Source organism: Sebastes umbrosus, chromosome 8, assembly GCF_015220745.1.
Source record: "Sebastes umbrosus isolate fSebUmb1 chromosome 8, fSebUmb1.pri, whole genome shotgun sequence".
NCBI lineage: Eukaryota > Metazoa > Chordata > Actinopteri > Perciformes > Sebastidae > Sebastes > Sebastes umbrosus.
Window position 1 is genome coordinate 6,642,122 of NC_051276.1, and position 17,498 is coordinate 6,659,619.

Here is a 17,498-nt window from a genome sequence, read left to right on the forward strand (position 1 = left end):
TTTAAAAAGGCTTGAGTGATGAAAATGTTATCAGTGCGATGGTGATATTGCGGCTGTGTGTGATTAGGAGAGTATTTGCAGAGAAAGGGACGGCACTAATGTGTGTGCATGTTTACATTAGCCTTTTTTCAGCAGAGAGTCCGTGCCAACTGCACATGCTTGGTGGCAGTTGGCAGAAACATATCTGATCTCTCTCCCGACTCTAAACAGGCGAGTTTAATCTCTCTCTCCCTCTGTTCACACATGTCCTGCTTAATGTGCACACTGAGGCATTTCTTCACCATCAAGGCCTCAAACCACCAACAACCAGATCCATCCAATTAGCGAAAGCAAAGGTCAGGGCTAATCGATGCTACTGCACAGGGGATAAAGAGGAATGGGCAGTTGAAACAAGGAGGGAGAGGAGGTCTAATAGAGGGTTTTTAATTCTACATTTCTGATTTCTAATCCTACGTCCTTTATTCTAAACACCAAAAAGGGGGCTGGATGAGGGGAAACACTATAAGAAGTAAAATTGACCGACCGTGCTTCAATGTTTCATTACCTTCGTAACTGGAGGGAATGTCTATCAAAAAGAAGGAACGAAATGAATTCAGTTAAAGGCATGAGTCATTAATAACCCGTCTTTACACGTGTGGGAGGAGTTTTCATTTCCCTGAGAGGGGATGATTGATTGACTAGATGAAGAGGTGTGGCTGAAGTTGAAGAGTCAGGGGACATGAAATGCAGCTCCTGTCTTTTATCTGATTGCTTCTACAGTAAATGTGGAATACTTACCGTTCAGCGCCACAAAGGTGTCTGGAAGAAGAAGAAAAAGAAATGAGGGGAAACGTGTTATTGCTCGCAGTAAAGAGAGCTTATGCTTTAAACATGATCAAAAGCCATGACTTTTAAAGTAATTCAGAATCGACCGGCTGCTCGATATTCTCCTAACTTTAAATCAGAGGTGATCTATAGCGTCTACAGCTAATGAAGGTTCAACGCCATGGCTTCCCTTGACTAAACATACTGATGAAATTGAAGGGAAAATGCACCGCATTCATTTACTCCGAGTAAACAGTCGGAATTGAGATGAAATGGACTAAGATGAGTGAGTTGAGGTCAAATTGTTTTGAAGTTTCTCTTGCAAACTGGGCAGCTCAGTATAATATCAACAGAGTACCACATCTGACGAGTCCAAACAGTTATTCTGGACATGAAAAGATCAGATATACATTGTAGAGTGAAAGAGGCCTTTCAAGGCTTGTTCTGTGTGTCAAACTGAGCCCTGTGACGGCTCACAAGTCAAATCCCGTCCCCTGTGTGTCGCTGAATGTTTGTGTTGTCTTTTCGTAGCGAATTGCAAAAAAGGAATCCTGTCTTTGCCCAAGTGGACACAACACTCTATTGACCGGGGGACCAGAGAAACAGCGGGGGGAGGACAGAAGAGGATGAGAGCCGAAAGGGACAGATGGATGGAAGAGGCTGAAAGAGAGGATTGTGAGGGCGGAACAGACGGGGGAGAAAAAGGTGACAGCAGCGAAGAAGGAAAACGCAGGGCCGAGAGAAGAGGGAGACTGAGTTAACAGAGAAGAGAGGAATGGTGGTGGTGGTGGTGGTGGTGGTGGTGGAGGTGGGGGTGGGGGGGTATGGAATAGAGGAGGAAAGATAAGAGTGAAGAGGGCCTGCTTACTTTGGCAGTCTCCCAGGCCATCTGTGTTACCCTGCTCCACGTCCTGCTCAAAGGCTGATCTGCGGGGAACAGAGACATCATGGTCAGCGGCGGAAAACAGGCCAGGCCATGCAGGCTCGCCACAGCTAACAAAGTAACAAAGCTATAGGAAAGCTTACTACAAAAACACCCCAACACAGCGTACCCTATGCTTGCACACAGCGTAGGCTGCAGAAAGCCCTATACTGGAACCAAATCAAAGAACACCTAGCAGGTGCCCTGAAGGCCTAAAATCAGTGGTTATGAGGAATGCTGGCAGGTTGGTAAATCCATAGCTGGCACAAGACTCATTGCCAGAAGTGTTGTTATAAATAGATTTATATTTTTATATTTGACTGTTATAAAAACTGTCATCTTATGTTGCATATAGCTTTAAAGGAATGGTTCAACGTTTTGTGAAACATGCTTATTTGCTTTCTTGCTGAGAGTTAGATGAGATTGATGTCATTCTTATGTCGGTATGATGAATACAAAGCTTCTGCCAGCAGCTGGTAAGCTTAGCTTAACACAAAGACTGCAAACGGGGAAACAGCAAGCCTGGCTCTGTCCAAAGGCAACAAAATCCACCTACCAGCACATCTAAAGATATCTAATTAACGCATTATATTGTGTTTATTACACGACTATGTTGAATACTCAATTCTGATTGGACAATCACGGCATTCTACGGTCTGTTATTTCTTTATAGCAGACCGTCCGGTCTCAGACCAGTCTGATCTCAGACTCTGAGGAACATTTTTGAGTCAAATTATTGATTTCTTAAGTAAGTAGCTGTGTAATAATGTGCAGCAGATAATGTGCATCGCCTTGTCGGGGTTTATTTCGCAACAATGACCGGCTCGCTCTACAATGTCCCTTACGTGTTTAACCCGTACAAAAACCTAAGTGTGAAAACAACAATTTCTCGTTTTATGGGGGTTAGTTGCTGGACTTGGCTCTGAGCAGTTGCCAGGCAACCAGCAGAGACTCCAGAAAGTTACAATCAAGGTCCTGGCCAAGAAATAGTCAGGCAAAGACCCCCCGTAAAATGTGATGACTAAATGTGATATAACGTATTAATTAGTGAGCTTTCGAGGTACAGATTTTATTACTGTTGGACGGAGCCAGGCTAACTGTTTCCCCCTGTTTCCAGTCTTTACGCTAAACTAAGCTAACCTGCTGCTGGTTCCAGCTTCATATTTACTGCACAGACATGAAAGTGGCATCGATCTTGGCAAGAAAGCAAATCAGGAAGAAGAAATGTACACAAAAGTGAAACCGTTTTCCTGAAAACTTCACTTTGTTGAATTTATTCTCCCTTTCCTCAGTATCTGACATTATCTAGGTTCAGTAGAGATATGAGGCAGTACTCCCAATCACATGGGCGAAGACCCGGGCAGTGAAGGGTAACCATGCTTGAGGGCCATCATATGACACACAGGGAGGAAAAGAGGGGGCAGAGAGTGAGAGAGAGTTTGGGAGATGTTATTTTCTGATGCAATCTGCACAGAGACCTGTTTTCTTCCTGAAAGACCACCAAGCAGGCAGTAAGGAGATCTGTGAAACAGAGCGGACCAACTGTCAACCAGGATCACAGTCACACATGACAGCTTTTCACAGTCCTCCTCGGCTCCCCCCGTGCTAGTCGTCCTCCTCCTCCTGCCTGTCCACCCGCCTCTCATCTTCCTCACCCTCCACTGGTCACAATTATAGCATGAAGAAGAATGATTTTCCAAAACAGCATCACCCGCTCCTTATCCCCTGATCAGAATTGAAAGCGTGAAACTGACAACAAGGGCAGGAGAATTTAGAGGAAAATACAATTGAATTTCTGCTGTTCTGTTCTCAAATCTCAAACAAAGTCACCGTCACTCCTTCATATATTTGGGATGATTGAAGATGGTAATGCATTCATCTGCTATTCATATTTTCCTCCAGTTTCCCAGAACTTTAATTGGGACGCAGATGGTAAATTGTGTCCTCTTGATAACTAATAACCCTTCAAAAGCAACCACACAAACAACAGCAGCAGCCTCTTTTCATATCTGGGGGTACATTTAATCTGCTTATCTGATTTGCTTATCATACAAATTCGTAATCACAAAGCAGACGCAGAGTTGCACAATTAAACCTGTCTAAGCACAAATGCCGTCCTGGTATCTGCCGGATTTTCCTCACTAGACTTTCGTCGCCTCGTACCAACCTGCCATAAAATGTTGTTTCGGCGTCTTTGACAAACGCCAAAAACACTGACAACCTCGTGGTCATGGTTTCCATGGTTAATAATAACATTACAGACTATGGTGAGACCGTGTTGAGAATGAAGATTACAAGGTTTAAATCCCGTCGGTCTCGAGATGAATTAACAATGAGTATAGTCACACTGCAGATGCAGCGTCTGGGCCCAGCTTGGCACATGTGAAATGAATGAACTATAGTATGAACCCTCAGTTAAAGGGTTCAGGTCCCATAGCGGCGGCATTATAGCAACAGAAGAGCACCGTGTTCGAATGTGACACTACAGGCGGTTCAGCTCAGGGTTAAGATCCGCATGATGCATATTTAAATTTGATTCAAATTGCACTGTACATACAGCTGAGGGCCACATTTAATATTATCTTGCATCAGATGTGATTATAATGTGAGATGTGTGGCTGCACTGAGGGGACTTGGTTGCTGAAATGCAGGTCAGATAGCATTAATTATTCATATCAGAAGTGAATGGGCGACCAGGGACCTGATATACAGTACAGGGTAAAGTATGCATAATGATTCCTCAAACCATTCATTTTGATTTAAAAAGGAATACCGGCAATAAACTATTAATAATAAACTATTAATCAGGGTTTCACCACGTTATAAGTCAGTATATGTGCGCAGATATAATCGGTTTAAGACCCCACCCCTGATCCTGTGTTTGGCTTAAATAATTAAATAATAATTATTAATATGCTGATGCGTTGTCAGTGAAGCACACCTAGTTTACATAATGACAACCATGCAGAATCCTGTGTGATAATAATGCATGAACTGGGGGTGACGGGGGACCATATTGCAGAAGACCAGAGTGCAAGCTGTATATGGGCAGTAGGTATGACAGGCATAACTCCACATGGCAAAGCTGGCACGCTCGCGCCGAGGCCAGATGGAAGAAGAAAGGAGGGGAGGCATGCAAGAGAGAAAGAATATGTCAGAGGAAAAGATTGAAAAAGAAAGAAGGATAAAAATAGACACAGGGATGGGCAGGTAAGAAGACGGATAGGTTGCTGGTTAGGTAGACAAAAAGAGGAGCATACAGTACAAGGAAACAGGAAGCGCTGCTGCGACGGGGTTTTTATTTTAATGAGGAAAAGAAAAAGTAAGAAAGGGAGACTGAAGTTAGGGAAGAGAAGTCTCGACAGGGATCTGTTTTTATGAGTGAACCTTGTTATTTAACACCAAAATGCCTCTGAATCTCTCCTCCCTCGTTTCATCCCCTCCTTCTGTCCAGCCTGGCAAATGGTTATAACTCCCCACGGGCCAACAGATCCTACCGGGCCTAATCCCCCCTCTCTCACTTAGAAATATTGTTATTGTACAGTAAAGGAGGGAGGTCATTTGCCCTTTTAATGCCTCTGTGTCGCCTTCAGCTCCAAAGTGGAAACTCAATCAGAATCAGTCCACTGCAGCTTTACAGAATAATAATAGGATAGCTCTCCGTGTGTGTTTTTCGAGGGCAAGTTCTGTGTGTACTTGTGGGTACGTGTGCCTTTGGTGTGTTGGCGTGCCAGACCAATCATTTTGCAGCAGAGGGGGATCAAATTCATTCAACGTCAAATAGCCACCGGAGCACTGGTCCTTTTGTTATGACTTCATCTGTAAAATGTTTTTTCCCACCACAAAACTCCATATGCTGTTTGTTCAGAGAGCATAATCTGGTTCTGTGTCATAACTACGGCCACAAATTATAGTTACCGCGGCCATCGAGCTCTCCCCAGCCCCTGCGTACCCAACCCCGAGCCTGGGGCAAACAACACTTTCCTTCCATTCATCCTTCCAAGAGCCCGTTCAGCTGGAGGAAATTGCACTTACACACCATAAAATTAGAAAGATCACAGACACGACAAATCGAGAGAGGACTGCCACCAGGCATGAGAGAGAAGGTGGGATACTGTTTTATAAAAGTTGTTTGGAAAACACGTGTGTGTGTCAGGCTTTCTAAAATCACCAGCATCATTAATTATTTCAGCATGTCACCAATACCATGTTTTACTGTATTGTAACTAACAGAAGATCTTTCTTTCCACCACTAATGCAGACTTCAAGGGATGAACATTGACTTTAGAAGTGACATAATGTAAAATTGATTTAAAGGGGACATATAATGAAACATTCACTTTTTCATTGTGCATATACATTTTGGTAACTGGAGTGCCTACCAACCCACAAATTGAGAAATAAGACAAACCAGTCAGCCCGCCCACGGCTTCAGAACTAACTTTGCAAAGGTGCGCCATATTTTAATCGAAAGCCAATCAGAGCAGACTGGGCTTTTTTGGGGAGGAGGTCTTAAAGAGACAGGCACTAAAACGGAGCGTTTCATACAGAGGCTGAATGCATGTATATTCAGACACAGACAGAATGGGAAAAATAATTCGTTTTTTGAACATTAAAGCATGTAAACACGTTCTAGTAGAAACCCAAAGTACAACCTGAAAATGAGCATGATATGTCCCTTTTAATTCCAAGTAAACAAAAGTAATATAGAGTTGTGAAGTGGGAGGAGCTGCTGGTTCTTGAAGTCTTTAAATTCCCATATGAAAATTTTGTCTTGATGAAATCCTCAATGTTCCTAAACATAGAAGCACCGAAGTCTCCTGGATAATTATACAATACTACAGCTTTATGATGAGGGTTACAGTTTAAATTACTGCATGCTCATACTCATGCAGCTAAAAGGAAAAGTCATCATTCATATTATTATTTACACCTGTGGTTTTTCTATTGTGACCTGTCCAAATGTCCATGAAATAGGCTTATAAAGTGAATAAATTAACTAACATGTTACTTACTTGATGTTGCCAACCACCTGTTTGCAGGCTCCTTCTGACACCCAGCCACAGTACGGGTCTCTGGAGGCTATACAAGACCTGGATGTGACACATATACACAATCATCATATGGTAAACTGGAATTATGTTGTCAAAACCATTTGGCTGTTTGTGAATGAACAATTTCATGCGCAAACGCCAGACTTACTTCTTGCATCTTCCGTGTCTTTCGCAGCGAGACAGCGGCACTTTAACCACACAGGAGCCGAAAGCGACCCACAGTGCGTGACTCTTGCCGTCTATCTGCATGCCGATGATGCGTTTGTCGTCCACGCCATCAATACTGCACCTAGAAGACAGAGGAGAAGGTAAAACATGGGTTATTCTGACTTCCCTTCAACTATCTGGTTATTTAGGGACAATGTCTTGTAAAAAAAAAAAAAAAAAAGTTGGTGTGGAGAGATGTAAGAGGCCATAAAATGAGATTTAACAGTTCATTTGAAGAGATAAAAAGAGGAAGATGTGGCAGAGAGACAAACCGCGAGGTCAGGGAGAACAGAGATAATGCTGGTCTCGAGAACACGGGGTCAGGGGCGGAGTGGGAGATAAAGAGAGATAAAGAAAGGGGTGATACAGATACAACAGATAAACAGACAGATGGGCACTGTGAGCAGTCAGCAATAACACTGCACTTAACAGTAAAACCAACGTAACCCCCCTCCTACTCCACCATTCCTCCATCCCTGCTAGTCTTCTTTGTCTACCGGCTCCCTAGGAGCAGGCTCTCTAATCCCTCTGGGCGTGTCACGCTTTCTATCCCTTCTCCCCATCCATTCCTCTCTCCATCCCCGCCATCCAGCTCCTGGGATTTAATCTCCCCTTCGCAGTGCTCTGGTCCCGCATTAACGCTCTCAATTAGGGCTTAGAGTCCATCTACACTGGGTAATGCACGGCAATCGGGCCAGGCAGGCAGGCAGGGAAGCAGGCGGGCAAAGTCACTTACTGTACGCGACTAAAGCCAGATGGCCAGCAGCCGACGAATGCTCGGCCCCAGCCGTAGAGAAAGAGGAGAGGAGATACAGGGAGGAGGCAAGAAGGAGACGGGAGAGGCCTGCCCTTCATCCCCTCCATCCATACGGCGCGTCACAGGACCGCAGCATGTTGGATAACAAACAGTGGTAACCTTGAAAGCCCTCCTGTCAAGTCCTCGCCCTCCTTCCCTTCTTCTTCTCGGCTGTCTAACACAATAACTTATTCTCCGCTCTGCTTCTTTCCATCGCTCCTCTCTGGGCCTCTCTCCTCTGTTCTTTCTCCCTCCTCTGTTTGTGCTGCCATTCGTTCCCCCTCATCCATTACCCCTCAACTAAATATTTGCTTTGGTATGGTCATACTGTGGCGGATTTTTCCTTATTCACCTCTACTCCAAATACACAACAATGCTTAACTCGCTCGCCCCACCGTACCCGACTCACACGTGCTCGTCAGTCCATACATGCACCAACAGCCGTGTAATGTATTAGCGAGAGGCTGGGCTCTGAAGACTAACACAGACCTCACTGTGTGTGTGTGTGTGTGTGTGTATGTGTGTGTTTCCTTTAATCAGCCAACGTTTTGGAGGAGCTGGGCTCCGCTGAGGTTGGGAACCACAGCGCTACGTTATCCAGAGCCTTAGGGTCTATGTCTTTAATTTAGTAGCTGTGGTTGGGCAGAGTGTAACCTGATAAAACTCTTTTAAATGATAGAGTAGCCATCTGGCTGGCTGGCTTCACTACATAGCTTGGGTCGGGGGAACTGACTGGTACTGATGGAGCTGGTGGGTTGGTGGGTTGGCTGAGTCCGGAGATGGTTGGAAAGAAAAATCTCACACACGCTCTCTCCGTAACACACACATATGCAATAACTGACCTTCCTTTGTTTGTAGCAACTGTATCCATGTGTTTCTCTATTTCTGTCCATCTCTCGCACACGTACACATGTACATCCCAGAGCTACAGTACGTACTTGTCAGGGTTGTAGACGTTGAGCTCCTCCAGAAACAGGCTATCATTCAGGAAGCCGCTGTTCATGTTGGCGAGGAACTTGACGATGATGCCTTTCTCAGATCCCAGGAAGACCACCGTGTGGTTCTTATGCGGACCCGCTTCGTTGTCCACCACGATGCGCGTCAGACGATACCTGGGAGAAGGAAGTGAAATAGATGAACCAGTCAGAGCAACAGATGGTGATGAAGAACACCAACAGGGATTCAATGTAAATGTTTTGAACGCTATCGCAGTACAGTGTTCTTTCCTCTGGACCACATTCAAAAAGAGAGATTCAATTTGCATCAATAAAAACATGCTAGCGACTAGAAAAATAAAAAATGAAAACTAACAAGAAAACAGGTGATTATAATTTCCCAAATGATAATTATATAATCAATCAAACAGTTGCCATCCATCATTCACGTCAGATGTCTAAATGAGAACAAGGAACAGCAGGAGATTACACAGTCTTAATAATCTCATTATTTGATTGTTATTTCATTAGAAACTGCCGTAGGGGCAAGTCATGTCCTTCCTAAAAGAAAAACATTACAAAGGCAGCAGACAACAGTTGTGAGCTCGACTTTCTTTTCTAATTGACAGCTGCTGATCACACAGTTTGGCTCTGCACCAGGTGGATGAAACTCAATTTTCATTTCATTATTTATCAAAAAAAAACACACCAAGCAGATTCAAGTTAGCAAATTAGACACCTGCCAGTCAGTGTGTTTTGGATCGGTGCCCTATTGTGCCTGTGGCTGTTATTTGTGATCAGATAACAAGAACAGGTTTTAAGAAATACCTCTTGAGGCTATTTACTTTCACCATCTGATTTCATTTCATCGCAGATGCCGGTATCTATCGCTCAATTAGTTTCAGGGCCAAGAAACACTTTGAGATATCAAAAAAAGGTACATATCTATCTGCACATCAGTGTGTTTCATGATTTTTTAATTGAAGATGGGATTTAAAGATTAAAGATGAAAGCTTATCTGGAAATCTAGGAAGACCACTTTTGCCTTGGATGTGATGAATTTAACCTTACTAGAGAGAACAGTTTACACTATTAGCCCATTAAAACAACACAACACATCCTCTAATCCTTTCCCTCGCTTCCGTTTTCTTTAAATATCTTTTAAAATGCTCTGCGTCACCGGCTTTATCCAATCAAAAAATAACAGCAATCCGAAGGCCTATTGTGGTTTGGATCTATTTAAGCATGATAACAGAAGCTCCAAGGACTGTGTCAATGGGATTTGATCTCAAGCGAAATAATACAATCTCAAGGACTAAGACATTCACTGTCTTTCTTATTCGGGATAATAACAATCTCAAGAGGGGGATTCTTCAGTGTGTCTCACCCCTCCATTTGATTCATTGTGCTCAGCCAGCTGAGGTCTCCACCACATCACGGCAAGTCTCAGGACAGAAACGCTTTTTTTTTTTTTCAAATTTGCAGCAAAAGCTCTTGCTGGATATTGGGGTGTCTTCTCCAGGGTGTAGCAAGGATCAAACCCTATTACCGATTTTGTTTCCAGTTGACTTCAGCTCCAGAATGGTATTACGGTACACGGAGACTGTGACAGATATCATAAAAGGCCTCACTCCCGTTCCGCCCCATATGCCTTCATAATGCTTTTTGAGCTTACATAATGCTTTTAACTACTGCCTCCGACTGGCATGCTAGGCTCGGCTCACAGTGGTGTCATTTCAAATCAAATGAAATAGTCTGATTGCTGATTATGTAAAGACAGAAACAATGTGTTATTCATAATATGGTTGAATGATATAGTGCACTAATGAACAGAGAGAGTTGTGGGGATAACCTTGATGAAAGCTGCTCGTATTCTGAGTAAGCCAGCGCACTATGTAGGTCAGACCTCAGCAAAGTAGCAGCAAGATGTGATACGATGCAATTCATTTGTAAAAGCTATGAGGAATTCTTTATGTAGCTCATCTTTAAAGTGATGTTACCACCAGTGAGGCCTGTCAAAGGTCTGGCAAGCAGTCGTAACCTTAAATCTTGAGCAGCTGCAGCTGCAGCTCAGAACCGGGTCCAAATTAAAAGCTTGATTTTTTTAAAACTTTTTCTCCAAATGCTCTGTCAGCTAGTTTTGCCTCGCCGATGGGATGGTGGTGTGCTGTCGTATTCCCCCAGAGGCTGGCTGAAATGTCTCTGCGTAGTGTAGCTGTAAAAGCCAGACAGACCTTTATGATCAAACGGCATCAGCCACAGTGCACTGGCTTTTGGGAAATGGGCTCAACTCCAGAAACTCAGGAGAAAAGCAAAGAAACTTTTCACTCCAGAATCCCTCTCTTTGAAATATCCTCAGAGGATTCAGTCAGGCAATTTGCGACAAAGACTGAACATAGCTGAAATCATAAGGGCTTATAAGTGTCTATATGAAATGACTAACACATAAGGACAAACATCACTGAGAATTCAAATTGTTTACGCTTCGTCTTCATCACATCACTAGATAGTAAAGTGTAGATCAGTGTTTCCTCTATACTGCAGCGGAAATAGGTCAGCGGCTGGTTTGGGGTGGAGTACCACTGTGTTTTAATGAGCCCGACTCTCAGCGGAGCACTTCACGTAATTATTGTCCCGAGCTGAAGAGGCTCATAGACCTCTGATGGCGACGGTCTTTGGAGTGTGTAATACTTACCGGACCATGGTCTTGAGGAACCAGGGCCTGTTGGCAATGGAGGGCACGGCCTCGTCCATCAGAGGATGCATCTTGATGAAGTTGAGTGTGTCGTCGGGGAACTCATTGGATAGCTTGTACCTCTCCATGGATGGAGTGCCGGCACAGTTGCCAGGCCTACAAATGGAGAGGAGGAAGGAGGAGGGATGAGGGGAGGAGAGAAAAATATTGTGAGCAGAAGGAGGAAAAGGCACAAAAGAAAAACCGCTACATCCACTAGACTGTGGGTATAAGCCTGCCATTGGCATCCGCTATCTATAAAGTGGTACAAGGATGATGTATTTTTGTAGGCCAACCAGGAAGTTAGAATCGCACGGGTTCCCTCGACCAAAAGCCAATGGGATTTTTCCATTGGGTTTTGGATTATTGCAGAAGCGCGAGTAAACACAACGAGGCTGTAAAGACGGACGAGTCGGCGTGATGACGTTTAGTAGTCTCATTTAGCCACTTGTTAGCAACCGCTTTTTTAAGACACATAAAGGCTTCAAAATTCACGAGTGGGATATTTACTGACGTATTTTGTATGGTAGAACAAAACATTAAAATCTCTTGTGTTAACCACAGACCTCATTTCCGGTATCTAACCAAAAACCCATTCAAAAACCCATTGACTTCCAGACGAGGGAACTGGAAGTGCTAAAATTCGAACTCGTTATTGGGTTTTAGGACTCATTCCTGCAGCACTCTATTTTGCAAAGGCACCATCGTTGCATCCTGTGCTGTGATTTGGTTTAAAGGAATACAAACAAGCCAGAGCGTTTTGTTTTCCCCCTATAACAGAATGATAATGTTTGAAGCCAGACCTTTCTTTCGCGCTGACACAGCACTGTGGAGATGTGGAGGTCCGGCTATGCAACACTACCGCTACATTGACTCTGGGGGGAATGAGCAGTGTTTCACGACCAAGAGCTCCAATAGAAGACAGAAAGTTCTACCTCCATAAAATCCAACGAGAGTGCAACCTTAAATTACTAAACTCTCACGCCAAGAGGCTTCGGTCAGGGCACACGATGTCTTCTTCTCCTCTCTGGACTTGGGGTAAAGCACTGAGACATCCTATCTATATCTGATCCTTTTACAAGAGTTGGTGAGCTGCTTGTAAAAGAGAAGCTGCTTTTGATAGCGTATCCCCTTCGCAGGCATCTCACCTCTGAGAGCTTGTAAAACCCCTTTACAGCGTGGTCTTTGATACCCTGCCACACCACATAATCCACACCAGGTCCTAGAAATATTAGGCAGCTGGCCACTGGATGTCTGACACTGTCAACATGTAAGGACCAAACCCAAATCTATATTTATGTGTGTGTACTCAAGAGAAATACATCTTCCAATGAAAATCTTGTTTTAAGTAGTGGTGTGTAGGCATGGGTATAAAGGGAATCCAGTAATGAAGGAAAATCCTTCAGCCATTCTGTGCATTCCCATATCCATCTCTATTATATCTATACAGGGAAAGGACAGCATTCCAAAAATGTATTTGATTATGTTTTTGCAATCCTGCAAGAGAAAGTGCTTTAACTATCTGAGGTGCACTTTTTCTTCTCAAACAGAGTTCAACTCAGCTGCTGCTAATTGTGAAAAGGTTGCTTTTCTCCTTCCCTTTCTCTGCCTTTTATTAAAGTCAATCCAATGTTTCAGTTTATTTGATACTTTATCAATTAAAGTGTATAAATGACACAAGCTAGTTTAGTTTGTTTGCATTATGGGTTCACACAGTAGGATTGTTGTTGCTCTGCCTGGGATGTTGGGGTAGATCAGCTGCTCAGCAGCTCAATCAAGGAAAGTGCAAACAGGTTTGCCTCATTGTGTCCTCTTAGCAGCGAGGGGCTGGGCTCTGTTAAGATGTGGACAGGTAAGTTTGTTCTCCAGTAAATTGCTTTCTGTAATATTTGGTGTGCTCATTGGTATGGATGGGTGCCCACAGATAGATTGACGTGTCAGCAGGAATTTAGAGTCCTTGTATTAATGCTGTGTTCATTATTCTGTGTGAATTTGGATGCTTGCTCGGTTTAGCTCACCCTACTTGCGTACACTACAGGGCAGGTGGTTTCCAATTAGGTGAAACTGAGAAGGTAAAATCAAAGGAGTTGGCAGCTTGTTGTGAGGCTGCAGCTTTCTTTTGTTTGTTGTTCTTTGATTCAGTTTAAATGCAGTTTTATTGAATGTACCGGGTTTCATTTTTTGTCCTTTGTTTCAGTAAACGTTTGTTAATAAATGCCACTTTGTTGCACTACTGATGCTGCTTATCAACCTGGTTCTTCAATATCCATTTTTCCAGTTTTCCAGTGCCAAACCACCTCATCTTTCCTTTAAATTGGGTGGTAGCATTACACTAATGTTAAATTAACCTCCAATTTGATATCGTTGAATAAAGGGACAGCATTTGGAGAACCATTTGTCACGGCGGTAGCAGCCAGTGCCATAACAATTTCTTTGCCGTAGCTACATTTATGTCAGCGGACATATGGAGAGCAGAACGGAAGCAGACATCTCTTAAATACGAAAATCTGTACATGATTCAGTATGAGAGTCTAACACATGGGATAACAGTCTGCTGCGGGGCCAGACCTAGGTGGCATTGTTACAACTCTCCGTCTGTTTGCCTGCAGATAAAAGGTTTGAACGCACCAGCGGATGAGAAATCAATCACATCAATCGCTGCGGAGACATCGGAGGGGGGTATATCCGATCTACGCAACGTCTGACCTTGTCGAACACAAACAGGTAATGACATGCTAATTAAGGGAACTCATGAACATATACACTCATGAATGCACAGAGAGAGTACAGTACAGGCTGTATTTTAGTGAGGAACTCAGCCATATGGGAGCACACACACACACACACACACACACCACACAGGGTAGCAACAATTATCGTGGCCCAGATCTTTGTAGTAAATCAGTTGGGTTTTTTTCTGGAGGATAGAAGAGCAGCTCTTAGCGCGCTAATTAGCAAGCAATAGATGGGAGATTGATCAGGCTGGTGCATTTGTGGAATTAGCCAGCCATCTGTAAAATGATCTCATGCTTCATTTGTTGATACCGAGCCCTTCTTTGATGCAGCTGCGTGTGGGGGAGAGGTGAGGTAATGGGTTAGGGGGTGCAACTGTGAAAAGAAGTGGTATCCGCGTGCATAATAGAATGTGCGTATGACGCCATGTGACAAGGGATGATGCAATACAAGTTCAAAATGTGGTGATATTAACAGATGGTAATTTAGCGAGTCTCCCATGCATTGATTATGTGGCCATAATATATTGTGTGAGAGTCAGAAGCGAGAAGAAAGAGAGGAAGAGAGACTGTGTGTGTGTGAGTGTGTTAAATCCTGTGTGTGTGTGTGTGTGTGTGTGTGTGCTGTTGTTAATTAACTGCTGCTGTACCTTGGCTTGGGAACCTTGTCTTCAGGAAAAGGCGTCCAGGTGGAGTCTGGGGATTTCTGCTCCTTGAAACGCCCTGTGAACGTGTTGGCCACCTCCGCCATGTCATAGGCGCAAACCGCTGAGCCTGGAATACTGTCACGACACACACACACACACAAAAAAACGTCACATAAACAATCCTTTCAACTGAACATATCAAAGAAACACCTTGCCAAGTTTGGACTATCACCAAGTGACAGAAACATGGATTTGCAATCCCCTTTCAGAGGGGTTAAATCCCTCTAGGACGGCTCATTTTTAGCCGTGGCGTGTTTACACTGGGTGACACAGTCAAGTTGGCCATGTTGTCTAGGTTTTGCCAGATAAGAAAAATAAGAGGTGTCAAGTTCTTTATCCTCACTTCCCTACTTATTCACAAAAGTAGTAAAAGAGAAATCCTCAAAAATTGAAAAAAGTGAAGTTGCACTTTCCTCCATTTCATTTAAGCATTGATTAATTGTTCTAATTCCAGTAATGGTTTCTATTTCGGTGTCAATGCCATTACATCAGTGTAATGTTATTGCATTTAATAGTCTATGAGCGACAGTGTCTCTGCCAGCCGAGCCTCATGAGGACACGCATTCCCGAACCATTCCCTTCCAAGACTGGGTTTCCCCAAAAGCCTCGAGGCATAAAGTTCACCACAAGTCCACAGCTGGGCAAGAAATACAGACAACAGATTATCTTTTTACTGCCTTTCATTTCAGGGGGAAAAACACCCATCTTGTGATAGCAGCACAGCCACTTGCTTCTTTCCGTCTGTGTGGAATCAACGCATAACAGACTGCTGAGTCACTTTTTCTATTTGCCATGCATCTGCTCTCATAAATTAGAATTGAATCCAGGAATTGTTTATTCTTTATAAGAGAAATCTCTCTCAGCTGGCTGGATTTTACTGGCTGTTGCATCATGGGTTAAACTCATCTAGACATCGGGGAGACGGAATACACAAGGGCGGTATTATAGAGAGCAAGGTCAGAGAGCTGTTAGTTCTTGGCTTAGCTCCTAAATGACAGTAATTACCCCCACTGTATTGGATACGTACAGAAAGTTAGACAGTCATATGACTGTTTATATGGGGCTGCTAACAAGGCAGATAGATGGTGAGGCGAGCCAGCCAGTTAGCAAGTTCCTGGACCCGACAGACTCACAATTAAACGACACAAAACCCAGAGTGCTGCCTAGAGTCTGAGTGTGCTCCCTCTAATTTCACCCCCTGACTATGAAATGGAAAATTAATGCCAGGATCAAAACCGGCGCTTATAGAAATTTTCAGAGGCACTGCTTCATTGGGTTTTAATGTCCATTAACCATGCTCAATTGCATTGTCACGAGCAATTGTCTTATCTGCTAAAAAGCAGCCATAAAATGGAAAATTACAATATGTGCAAGCTATCAGCCAAGCTCTATGGCTCTGTGGTAATTTTCAATTTAGATAACAACTCCCCCTGCCTATGAATATGAAAGCAGTTCTGAATATGAATTGTAAAAAAAGGGGAAAAATAAGATTAAACACCTGCATGTCAAAAGGGCAGCACAACTGTTTTGACAGGAGATGTAAATGTTGACCCAGTAGTCTCAGGAATTACACGTTGCCAAGAGGCACAGCGGGGGCACACGCTGCCAACATTAACAAAGGTCACACTGTCATGATGGTGATGTATGGAGGGCATTTTTTAAAAGCATTTCAAAGCCAGAGAGATGATCGGGTTAATAAATGGAAAGTGCAAAACAGTTGTTGACACACGTAAACCCATTTGAGACGAGGGAAAAGAAAATAGCTAAATAAAAAGTTACCTCAATAAATCACTTTCATCCGTTGCTACCCTCAAACCTCTTCAGGTGTGATACACGTCTGTTGATTTCTCTATGCTTTTTTTTTAGGTTTCCGTTCCTACCTGTTGTAAGGTGTGGAGAAGGTCGCCATCACTACGTCCCTCCCGTTGATGTGGATGACATCTGTCACAGCCTGCAGGATGTTGAAGTAGAAGTGGGAGTCGCCGGGGATGGAGCAGTTCAGGCGAGACTTGAGGAACGAGGTCCACTGCTTCTCCAGGACGCGGGGCGAGCCACCTCGGTCGATCTTGCAAACCCGGGCCACCCGAGGAAACACCACCTGACGGAGACACACACAGCTGTCTTCAGCCCCAACCGACGCTGCCTCAAGCCGCATAACTTGAGGTAATTTAATATATTTTGTAACTCCCTCTGGAGGCTTTACAGGACTTTTATTTCACATATGCAGTAGTTCTCCCCAAGACCTGTGAACAGACTTTGATGTGTAAAATTGGTGGAGTTCCCCTTTAAAGGCATGGTCGGTGATCTTTAGAAACTGGCGGGAGTACACTCGATTTTTAAAAATGATTCAACCAAAAAAAACAAACCCAGTGCTGCCAACTATTTTCCAAAGAAAGTAGCAAGCAGCACATGTTTCCACACACACTTAACTCTAAATCGTTTATTTGTCAAGCTGCATTTTTTTAGAAAACAATCTCACCACAGTTTGGTACTTGATCTGGACCTTTTGATAATACCGTATCACATGATCTTCATCAACAGATTGCTGCTTAAAAGCTAAGGTCTTACGCCACTAAAAGTGTTCAGAAAACATGGAAGTTTCAACAT

The 17,498-nt window shown here is 43.6% G+C and overlaps 1 protein-coding gene and 1 long non-coding RNA gene across 5 annotated transcripts in view; one reads left to right on the top strand and one right to left on the bottom strand.

Annotated features, from left to right (window-relative positions):
- Positions 1-17,498, top strand: part of LOC119492539 — a 66,594-nt gene that overhangs the window by 36,065 nt on the left and 13,031 nt on the right. Inside the window, exons 3-6 of the long non-coding RNA XR_005207802.1 lie at positions 6,769-6,852; positions 6,956-7,088; positions 14,062-14,176; positions 16,782-17,054. This is a non-coding gene — a long non-coding RNA (uncharacterized LOC119492539). The remainder of the gene's footprint in view (positions 1-6,768; positions 6,853-6,955; positions 7,089-14,061; positions 14,177-16,781; positions 17,055-17,498) is intronic.
- The window catches only part of sema6a (sema domain, transmembrane domain (TM), and cytoplasmic domain, (semaphorin) 6A), a 113,100-nt gene that overhangs the window by 20,004 nt on the left and 75,598 nt on the right, over positions 1-17,498 (bottom strand). For 2 of the 4 annotated variants that reach the window (XM_037777041.1, XM_037777042.1), the window contains exons 10-17: positions 16,772-16,989; positions 14,835-14,966; positions 11,414-11,569; positions 8,722-8,895; positions 6,929-7,069; positions 6,742-6,819; positions 1,673-1,731; positions 778-798 (exon numbers count right to left, since the gene is read on the bottom strand). In XM_037777041.1, the coding sequence (XP_037632969.1) occupies positions 778-798; positions 1,673-1,731; positions 6,742-6,819; positions 6,929-7,069; positions 8,722-8,895; positions 11,414-11,569; positions 14,835-14,966; positions 16,772-16,989 (979 nt within the window). Of the gene's footprint in view, positions 1-544; positions 566-777; positions 799-1,672; positions 1,732-6,741; positions 6,820-6,928; positions 7,070-8,721; positions 8,896-11,413; positions 11,570-14,834; positions 14,967-16,771; positions 16,990-17,498 lie in introns of all 4 variants that reach the window. The other 2 variants (XM_037777040.1, XM_037777043.1) reach the window with 2 other exon arrangements.